General features: G+C 44.2%; 1 protein-coding gene across 1 annotated transcript in view; it reads right to left on the reverse strand.

Annotated features, from left to right (window-relative positions):
• Positions 1-2,916: 2,916 nt before the first annotated feature.
• MAPK8IP2 (mitogen-activated protein kinase 8 interacting protein 2) overlaps positions 2,917-12,010 on the reverse strand; it is a 320,297-nt gene continuing 311,203 nt past the window's right edge. The window contains exons 11-12 of the mRNA XM_053716289.1: positions 10,101-10,199; positions 2,917-3,053 (exon numbers count right to left, since the gene is read on the reverse strand). Of these exons, the coding sequence (XP_053572264.1) occupies positions 2,981-3,053; positions 10,101-10,199 (172 nt within the window). The 3' untranslated portion in view covers positions 2,917-2,980. The remainder of the gene's footprint in view (positions 3,054-10,100; positions 10,200-12,010) is intronic.

Genomic DNA, 12,010 nt, shown 5'->3' on the forward strand with positions numbered 1-12,010 from the left:
CATCCAATACTAATGTCTTGTACACCCTTCCCTGTCCCTGTGTATTCCTATAACCCCTTGTGTTACCCCATTTATCTCTGCAACCCCCCCAAAATGCATCTCTAGCTATAACAGCGCTACTACCCTTGTGTGCGATACCTCTGTAGTGGGAAATATTGTTTCATTAACTTGTTCACTGTTGAGAAATGAGCAGCAATTCACTGAGAGTGATAATCTGCAGGACAAGTAGGGGGAAGAGAGATTGTCTGCAGGACATGAATAGGGGAAGAGAGATGGTCTGCAGGACATGAATTGGGGGAAGAGAGATGGTCTGCAGGACATGAATTGGGGGAAGAGAGATGGTCTGCAGGACATGAATTGGGGGAAGAGAGATGGTCTGCAGGACATGAATTGGGGGAAGAGAGATGGTCTGCAGGACATGAATTGGGGGAAGAGAGATGGTCTGCAGGACATGAATTGGGGGAAGAGAGATGGTCTGCAGGACATGAGTAGGGGGAAGAAAGATGGTCTGCAGGACATGAATAGGGGAAGATAGATGGTCTGCAGTACATGAGTAGGGGGAAGAAAGATGGTCTGCAGGACATGAATAGGGGAAGAGAGATGGTCTGCAGGACATGGATTGGGGGAAGAGAGATGGTCTGCAGGACCTGAGTAGGGGGAAGAAAGATGGTCTGCAGGATATGAGTAGGGGGAAGAGAGATGGTCTGCAGGACATGAGTAGGAGGAAGAAAGATGGTCTGAAGGATATGAGTAGGGGGAAGAGAGATGGTCTGCAGGATATGAGTAGGGGGAAGAAAGATGGTCTGCAGGATATGAGTAGGGGGAAGAGAGATGGTCTGCAGGATATGAGTAGGAGGAAGAAAGATGGTCTGAAGGATATGAGTAGGGGGAAGAGATATGGTCTGCAGGATATGAGTAGGGGGAAGAGAGATGGTCTGCAGGATATGAGTAGGGGGAAGGGAGATGGTCTGCAGGACATGAGTAGGGGGAAGGGAGATGGTCTGCAGGACATGAGTAGGGGGAAGAAAGATGGTCTGCAGGATATGAGTAGGGGGAAGAGAGATGGTCTGCAGGACATGAGTAGGGGGAAGAGAGATGGTCTGCAGGACATGAGTAGGGGGAAGAGAGATGGTCTGCAGGACATGAGTAGGGTGAAGAGAGATGGTCTGCAGGATATGAGTAGGGGGAAGAAAGATGGTCTGCAGGATATGAGTAGGGGGAAGAAAGATGGTCTGCAGGATATGAGTAGGGGGAAGAAAGATGGTCTGCAGGACATGAGTAGGGGGAAGAAAGATGGACTGCAGAATATGAGTAGGGGGAAGAGAGATGGTCTGCAGGACATGAGTAGGGGGAAGAGAGATGGTCTGCAGGACATGAGTAGGGGGAAGAGAGATGGTCTGCAGGACATGAGTAGGGGGAAGAGAGATGGTCTGCAGGACATGAGTAGGGGGAAGAGAGATGGTCTGCAGGACATGAGTAGGGGGAAGGGAGATGGTCTGCAGGACATGAGTAGGGGGAAGAAAGATGGTCTGCAGGATATGAGTAGGGGGAAGAAAGATGGTCTGCAGGACATGAGTAGGGGGAAGAGAGATGGTCTGCAGGACATGAGTAGGGGGAAGAGAGATGGTCTGCAGGACATGAGTAGGGGGAAGAGAGATGGTCTGCAGGATATGAGTAGGGGGAAGAAAGATGGTCTGCAGGATATGAGTAGGGGGAAGAAAGATGGTCTGCAGGATATGAGTAGGGGGAAGAAAGATGGTCTGCAGGATATAAATAGGGGGAAGAAAGATGGTCTGCAGGATATGAGTAGGGGGAAGAAAGATGGTCTGCAGGATATGAGTAGGGGGAAGAGAGATGGTCTGCAGGACATGAGTAGGGGGAAGAGAGATGATCTGCAGGATATGAGTAGGGAAAGAGAGATGCTCTGCAGGATATGAGTAGGGAAAGAGAGATGCTCTGCAGGATATGAGTAGGGAAAGAGAGATGCTCTGAAGTACCTGCGTAAGAGGAAGAGAGATGGTCTGCAGGATATGAGTAGGGGGAAGAGAGCTGATCTGCAGGACATGAGTAAGAAGAAGAGAGATGGTCTGCAGAACATGAGTAGGGAAGGAGAGATACTCTGCAGGATATGAGAAGGAGGAAGAGAGATGGTCTGCAGGATATGAGTAGGGAAAGAAAGATGATCTGCAGGATATGAGTAGGAGAAAGAGAGATGGTCTGCAGGACATGAGTAGGGGGAGAAAGATGGTCTGCAGGAAATAAGTAGGGGGAAGAGAGATGGTCTGCAGTGCGTGAGTAGGGGGAGAGAGATGGTCCACAGGACATGAGTAGGGGGAAAAGAGATGGTCTGCAGGGCATGAGTAGGGGGAAAAGAGATGGTCTGCCGGGCGTGAGTAGGGGGAGAGAGATGGTCTGCAGGACATGAGTAGGGGGAATAGAGATGGTCTGCAGGACATGAGTAGGGGGAATAGAGATGGTCTGCAGGACATGAGTAGGGGGAATAGAGATGGTCTGCAGGACATGAGTAGGGGGAATAGAGATGCTCTGCAGAACATGGGTAGGCAATAGAACAATGGTCTTAAGGGCTTGGTTAGGAGGATGGAGTAATTGTCTGCAGGGGTCTGCGGGGGCTGTGTAGGTGCATACAGAGTTCAGTGAGATGCTCTGCAGCAATATCAGATACCCGGCAAGTTTCAATAACGGAGATAGTTCACATGAGAAAAGGGGCTAATTGAAATTGCTCTGCAAAGTATCTAGAAGGAAATAATGTTAGATGCTCTGAGGGTCTCTAGTAAGCTAGAATTAAACATGAGATGCTCTGCAGGATTCTCTAACAGTGAAGCAGTGAGATGCTCTGCAGGCCTGTGCCATGAAAGAATACATTTCCTACTACTGGTCGTGTCGCTGGGGAAGTGGGGCTCATGCTGGGTCACAGCCCTGTGTCCTGTGTGCATCCCCATGTGAGTATATACAGGTCAGGTCACTCCAGGTAAATGTCCTCTGTGGGGCAACTAAACTCCACGTGCTCATGGTAATATTCCTGAAACGCTCGCCTGGGGAGAAAAGGGGAGAGAGGTTGTGTTACTTATCCACACACTGTCATATATACCCTGCAATACCCCCCAGTCACTGGAACACCAACTCACAATGTGCCCCTCTGCCATCTATATAAACATGTGTGCCCCTCTGTCATCTATATAAACATGTGTGCCCCTCAGCCATCTATATAAACATGTGTGCCCCTCTGTCATCTATATAAACATGTGTGCCCCTCTACCATCTATATAAACATGTGTGCCCCTCTGCCATCTATATAAACATGTGTGCCCCTCTGCCATCTATATAAACATGTGTGCCCCTCTACCATCTATATAAACATGTGTGCCCCTCTGCCATCTATATAAACATGTGTGCACCTCTGTCATCTATATAAACATGTGTGCCCCTCTGTCATCTATATAAACATGTGTGCCCCTCTGTCATCTATATAAACATGTGTGCCCCTCTACCATCTATATAAACATGTGTGCCCCTCTACCATCTATATAAACATGTGTGCCCCTCTGCCATCTATATAAACATGTGTGCCCCTCTGCCATCTATATAAACATGTGTGCCCCTCAGCCATCTATATAAACATGTGTGCCCCTCAGCCATCTATATAAACATGTGTGCCCCTCAGCCATCTATATAAACATGTGTGCCCCTCTGTCATCTATATAAACATGTGTGCCCCTCTGCCATCTATATAAACATGTGTGCCCCTCTGCCATCTATATAAACATGTGTGCCCCTCAGCCATCTATATAAACATGTGTGCCCCTCTGTCATCTATATAAACATGTGTGCCCCTCTACCATCTATATAAACATGTGTGCCCCTCTGCCATCTATATAAACATGTGTGCCCCTCTGCCATCTATATAAACATGTGTGCCCCTCTGCCATCTATATAAACATGTCTGCCACCCATATCACCTCCAAATGTGCCCCTCTGCCATCTATATAAACATGTGTGCCCCTCTGCCATCTATATAAACATGTGTGCCCCTCAGCCATCTATATAAACATGTGTGCCCCTCAGCCATCTATATAAACATGTGTGCCCCTCTGCCATCTATATAAACATGTGTGCCCCTCTGCCATCTATATAAACATGTGTGCACCTCTGTCATCTATATAAACATGTGTGCCCCTCTGCCATCTATATAAACATGTGTGCCCCTCTGTCATCTATATAAACATGTGTGCCCCTCTGTCATCTATATAAACATGTGTGCCCCTCTGCCATCTATATAAACATGTGTGCCCCTCTGCCATCTATATAAACATGTGTGCCCCTCTGTCATCTATATAAACATGTGTGCCCCTCTGCCATCTATATAAACATGTGTGCCCCTCTGTCATCTATATAAACATGTGTGCCCCTCTGTCATCTATATAAACATGTGTGCACCTCTGTCATCTATATAAACATGTGTGCCCCTCTGCCATCTATATAAACATGTGTGCCCCTCTACCATCTATATAAAAATGTGTGCCCCTCTGCCATCTATATAAACATGTGTGCCCCTCTGTCATCTATATAAACATGTGTGCCCCTCTGTCATCTATATAAACATGCGTGCCCCTCTGCCATCTATATAAACATGTGTGCCCCTCTGTCATCTATATAAACATGTCTGCCACCCATATCACCTCCAAATGTGCCCCTCTGCCATCTATAGAAACATGTGTGCCCCTCTGCCATCTATATAAACATGTGTGCCCCTCTGTCATCTATATAAACATGTGTGCCCCTCTACCATCTATATAAACATGTGTGCCCCTCTGCCATCTATATAAACATGTGTGCCCCTCAGCCATCTATATAAACATGTGTGCCCCTCAGCCATCTATATAAACATGTGTGCCCCTCTGTCATCTATATAAACATGTGTGCCCCTCTGCCATCTATATAAACATGTGTGCCCCTCAGCCATCTATATAAACATGTGTGCCCCTCAGCCATCTATATAAACATGTGTGCCCCTCAGCCATCTATATAAACATGTGTGCCCCTCTGCCATCTATATAAACATGTGTGCCCCTCTGTCATCTATATAAACATGTGTGCCCCTCTGTCATCTATATAAACATGTGTGCACCTCTGTCATCTATATAAACATGTGTGCCCCTCTGCCATCTATACAAACATGTGTGCCCCTCTGTCATCTATATAAACATGTGTGCCCCTCTGCCATCTATATAAACATGTGTGCCCCTCTGCCATCTATATAAACATGTGTGCCCCTCTGTCATCTATATAAACATGTGTGCCCCTCTGCCATCTATATAAACATGTCTGCCACCCATATCACCTCCAAATGTGCCCCTCTGCCATCTATATAAACATGTGTGCCCCTCTGCCATCTATATAAACATGTGTGCCCCTCAGCCATCTATATAAACATGTGTGCCCCTCAGCCATCTATATAAACATGTGTGCACCTCTGTCATCTATATAAACATGTGTGCCCCTCTGTCATCTATATAAACATGTGTGCCCCTCTGCCATCTATATAAACATGTGTGCCCCTCTGCCATCTATATAAACATGTGTGCACCTCTGTCATCTATATAAACATGTGTGCCCCTCTGCCATCTATATAAACATGTGTGCCCCTCTGTCATCTATATAAACATGTGTGCCCCTCTACCATCTATATAAACATGTGTGCCCCTCTGCCATCTATATAAACATGTGTGCCCCTCAGCCATCTATATAAACATGTGTGCCCCTCTGTCATCTATATAAACATGTGTGCCCCTCTACCATCTATATAAACATGTGTGCCCCTCTGCCATCTATATAAACATGTGTGCCCCTCTGCCATCTATATAAACATGTGTGCCCCTCTACCATCTATATAAACATGTGTGCCCCTCTGCCATCTATATAAACATGTGTGCCCCTCTGCCATCTATATAAACATGTGTGCCCCTCTGCCATCTATATAAACATGTGTGCCCCTCTGTCATCTATATAAACATGTGTGCCCCTCTGCCATCTATATAAACATGTGTGCCCCTCTGTCATCTATATAAACATGTGTGCCCCTCTGTCATCTATATAAACATGTGTGCCCCTCTGTCATCTATATAAACATGTGTGCCCCTCTGCCATCTATATAAACATGTGTGCCCCTCTGCCATCTATATAAACATGTCTGCCACCCATATCACCTCCAAATGTGCCCCTCTGCCATCTATATAAACATGTGTGCCCCTCTGCCATCTATATAAACATGTGTGCCCCTCAGCCATCTATATAAACATGTGTGCCCCTCAGCCATCTATATAAACATGTGTGCCCCTCTGCCATCTATATAAACATGTGTGCCCCTCTGCCATCTATATAAACATGTGTGCCCCTCTGCCATCTATATAAACATGTGTGCACCTCTGTCATCTATATAAACATGTGTGCCCCTCTGCCATCTATATAAACATGTGTGCCCCTCTGTCATCTATATAAACATGTGTGCCCCTCTGTCATCTATATAAACATGTGTGCCCCTCTACCATCTATATAAACATGTGTGCCCCTCTGCCATCTATATAAACATGTGTGCCCCTCTGTCATCTATATAAACATGTGTGCCCCTCTGTCATCTATATAAACATGTGTGCACCTCTGTCATCTATATAAACATGTGTGCCCCTCTGCCATCTATATAAACATGTGTGCCCCTCTGCCATCTATATAAACATGTGTGCCCCTCTGCCATCTATATAAACATGTGTGCCCCTCTGCCATCTATATAAACATGTGTGCCCCTCTGTCATCTATATAAACATGTGTGCCCCTCTGCCATCTATATAAACATGTGTGCCCCTCAGCCATCTATATAAACATGTGTGCCCCTCTACCATCTATATAAACATGTGTGCCCCTCTACCATCTATATAAACATGTGTGCCCCTCTGTCATCTATATAAACATGTGTGCCCCTCTGCCATCTATATAAACATGTGTGCCCCTCTGCCATCTATATAAACATGTGTGCCCCTCTGCCATCTATATAAACATGTGTGCCCCTCTGTCATCTATATAAACATGTGTGCCCCTCTGCCATCTATATAAACATGTCTGCCACCCATATCACCTCCAAATGTGCCCCTCTGCCATCTATATAAACATGTGTGCCCCTCTGCCATCTATATAAACATGTGTGCCCCTCAGCCATCTATATAAACATGTGTGCCCCTCAGCCATCTATATAAACATGTGTGCACCTCTGTCATCTATATAAACATGTGTGCCCCTCTGCCATCTATATAAACATGTGTGCCCCTCAGCCATCTATATAAACATGTGTGCCCCTCAGCCATCTATATAAACATGTGTGCCCCTCTGCCATCTATATAAACATGTGTGCCCCTCTGCCATCTATATAAACATGTGTGCCCCTCTGTCATCTATATAAACATGTGTGCCCCTCTGCCATCTATATAAACATGTGTGCCCCTCTGCCATCTATATAAACATGTGTGCCCCTCTGTCATCTATATAAACATGTGTGCCCCTCTGCCATCTATATAAACATGTGTGCCCCTCAGCCATCTATATAAACATGTGTGCCCCTCTGCCATCTATATAAACATGTGTGCCCCTCAGCCATCTATATAAACATGTGTGCACCTCTGTCATCTATATAAACATGTGTGCCCCTCTGTCATCTATATAAACATGTGTGCCCCTCTGCCATCTATATAAACATGTGTGCCCCTCAGCCATCTATATAAACATGTGTGCCCCTCAGCCATCTATATAAACATGTGTGCACCTCTGTCATCTATATAAACATGTGTGCCCCTCTGTCATCTATATAAACATGTGTGCCCCTCTGCCATCTATATAAACATGTATGCCCCTCTGTCATCTATATAAACATGTGTGCCCCTCTGCCATCTATATAAACATGTGTGCCCCTCTGTCATCTATATAAACATGTGTGCCCCTCTGCCATCTATATAAACATGTCTGCCACCCATATCACCTCCAAATGTGCCCCTCTGCCATCTATATAAACATGTGTGCCCCTCTGCCATCTATATAAAAATGTGTGCCCCTCAGCCATCTATATAAACATGTGTGCCCCTCAGCCATCTATATAAACATGTGTGCACCTCTGTCATCTATATAAACATGTGTGCCCCTCTGTCATCTATATAAACATGTGTGCCCCTCAGCCATCTATATAAACATGTGTGCCCCTCTGCCATCTATATAAACATGTGTGCCCCTCAGCCATCTATATAAACATGTGTGCCCCTCAGCCATCTATATAAACATGTGTGCCCCTCTGTCATCTATATAAACATGTGTGCCCCTCTGCCATCTATATAAACATGTGTGCCCCTCTGCCATCTATATAAACATGTGTGCCCCTCAGCCATCTATATAAACATGTGTGCCCCTCAGCCATCTATATAAACATGTGTGCCCCTCTGTCATCTATATAAACATGTGTGCCCCTCTGTCATCTATATAAACATGTGTGCCCCTCTGCCATCTATATAAACATGTGTGCACCTCTGTCATCTATATAAACATGTGTGCACCTCTGCCATCTATATAAACATGTGTGCCACCCATATCACCTCCAAATGTGCCCCTCTGCCATCTATATAAACATGTGTGCCACCCATATCACCTCCAAATGTGCCCCTCTGCCATCTATATAAACATGTGTGCCCCTCTGCCATCTATATAAACATGTGTGCCCCTCTGCCATCTATATAAACATGTGTGCCCCTCTGTCATCTATATAAACATGTGTGCCACCCATATCACCTCCAAATGTGCCCCTCTGCCATCTATATAAACATATGTGCCCCTCTGCCATCTATATAAACATGTGTGCCCCTCTGTCATCTATATAAACATGTGTGCCCCTCTGCCATCTATATAAACATGTGTGCCCCTCTGCCATCTATATAAACATGTGTGCGCCTCTGCCATCTATATAAACATGTGTGCCCCTCTACCATCTATATAAACATGTGTGCCCCTCTGTCATCTATATAAACATGTGTGCCACCCATATCACCTCCAAATGTGCCCCTCTGCCATCTATATAAACATGTGTGCCCCTCTGCCATCTATATAAACATGTGTGCCCCTCTGTCATCTATATAAACATGTGTGCCCCTCTGTCATCTATATAAACATGTGTGCCCCTCTGCCATCTATATAAACATGTGTGCCCCTCTGCCATCTATATAAACATGTGTGCCCCTCTGCCATCTATATAAACATGTGTGCCCCTCTGCCATCTATATAAACATGTGTGCCCCTCTGCCATCTATATAAACATGTGTGCCCCTCTGCCATCTATATAAACATGTGTGCCCCTCTGCCATCTATATAAACATGTGTGCCCCTCTGTCATCTATATAAACATGTGTGCCCCTCTGCCATCTATATAAACATGTGTGCCCCTCAGCCATCTATATAAACATGTGTGCCCCTCTGTCATCTATATAAACATGTGTGCCCCTCTACCATCTATATAAACATGTGTGCCCCTCTACCATCTATATAAACATGTGTGCCCCTCTGCCATCTATATAAACATGTGTGCCCCTCTGCCATCTATATAAACATGTGCCACCTATGTCACCTCCAAATGTGCCCCTCTGCCATCTATATAAACATGTGTGCCAACTCTTCACCTCTAAATGTGCAACTAATCCATCAGTATAAACATTTACTGCAGCTTGTCATCTCTAAACGTGCCCCTAAGTTATCTTTTTAATCATGTGTGCCACCTCATAAAATCTCCAAAAGTGCCAGTCTACAAACTACATAAACATTTGCCACCCTGTGTCATTTCTAAAGGTGCCTTATAGTCATATAAACATGCGGGTGCCAATGACAGATGTGACAATTGTCAGATGCCTGTGACAGACATATATAGGTTGTGCCCGTGTCTAAATGTAGCACAGCTGTGTATAGTGTATTGGTATATGTATCTGTGTGAGTGGCAGATTCATTCATTTGTGTGGCAGAACTATATCTCTGTCATAAGTGGATTAGAGATTTAGTCTACTTACCCAACGCACTCTGCCACGCGGCGCATGGAATCTTGAGACACAAAGACATGGCAGGCAAAGCGATTCAGAACAGGGTGTTTAGTGATGAAGCCAAAATAACTGAAAAAAGAAATACACTAAAATGAAGAAACTTAGCATCAAAAGATGTAATGTAAGTAGAGTGAGCATTATTAGGAACCCAAATAAAACAGCTAGATAAAACTACTGAGGAAAATTATCAACCAAACGTGGGAAGCTACAACACCCTAGGAAAATATACTAAAGCAACCCATGGAGAAAATAACCGGGAACCGAAGCAGGGTGAAAGCAAAATAACACTTGGAAGGAGGGCAAGGGTACCTTAAGGTCAGTAGAATAAAGAAGAGAAGAAAGCTAGAAGCATTAGAGAACTTTATGGTGGGGAGAGTAAAGATGAGAGACGAGGAAAGCTTTTGGATCCCCAGTAAAGAGAAGACCAGTAAGAAGTTCATTGTGCAAAATCAGAGTACTCTGGCCAGGACGGAAATATTAGAGACAATTAGGACATAAGCAGCAAGCTCTGGGGAGTAGAGCTGCAAAACCACTGGAAGAAGAAGGGACCCAAGAAGGCACTCTGGGCGGAACCTCAGAAGTGAATCAGAAACTCTCGGAGGAAAAGCTAAATAACCACAGGCTGTACAGTCTATATAAAGTGTATATATATATATATATATATATGCCTGTAAATATATAAATACATATCTACACATGTATAAACACACAAATATACACATAAATATATATATATATATATATATATACATACTATATATATATATAAAAACACATATTTTCATTATTTTCACATAACACAAAACACGTCTCACATGTAACTTATTTTACCTAACACAAAACGCGCCTCACATTTAACTTATTTTCACATAACACAAAACGCGTCTCACATGTAACATTGTCACATAATAAAACACGTCTCACATGAAACATTTTCACATAACACAAAACACGTCTCACATGAAACATTTTCACATTACACAAAACGTGTCTCATGTGTAACTTATTTTTACATAACACAAAACGCGTCTCATGTGTAACTTATTTTCACATAACACAAAATGCATCTCACATTTATCATTTTCCCATTACACAAAATGCATCTCACAAGTAACTTATTTTCATATTACACAAACATTTCAGATGTAACTTATTTTCACATAAGAAAAAACGCGTCTCACATGTAACATTTTCACATAACATTTTCACATAACACAACACGTTGCACATGTAACTTATTGTAAGACCATTAAGCACTATACTTACCTCCATTTCTTTGCAGCAGGCTGTATGTGGGAGTTGTTTTCCTCAGCGTGCTAGGGGCCACATTGTTTGGGAATGAAGAAGAGTCAGGAGTGATGTGGTAAGGGGATCCTCTGATGCAGGAACCACACTAAATAACATCAGGTTGTGTGGCCGGCTACATGGATGTGTGTGAGGATTTCTGGACTTATGCTTTTTATGGATTTGACCCCTGGCCTTGAATTTGGCACCAAGACTGAATGGGAGGTGTTAACTGGCCCTCTCAGATTCCCATTTAGTGCTTGGTTATTGTTCCATGAAGACTAAAGCATACCTGTTCTCGACCTGTTACTGGTTCCCTGACTTTAGCGACGTTATTACCACCTTTTCGCAACAGTGTTCTTCCTTAGTGCGTACTATAAAGGATTTACAGGACTCACAGCGTTACAGACCCAGACTCAGAATGCGACTGTTACTTGGAATGTTCCTTCCTCCATGGCTTCTCTAACTTCTGCGAGTGCTAGACAATCTATTGCTTCAATCCTACTTTAGACATGCCGAACCAAGTCTACCTCTACCAGAAAAATGTAATGAGGATCTCAGACAGTTTCCCTCTTTCATTACTGCATGTCAAAGTT

The sequence above is a fragment of the Bombina bombina genome, chromosome 6, assembly GCF_027579735.1.
Source record: "Bombina bombina isolate aBomBom1 chromosome 6, aBomBom1.pri, whole genome shotgun sequence".
NCBI classification, from domain to species: Eukaryota; Metazoa; Chordata; class Amphibia; order Anura; family Bombinatoridae; genus Bombina; species Bombina bombina.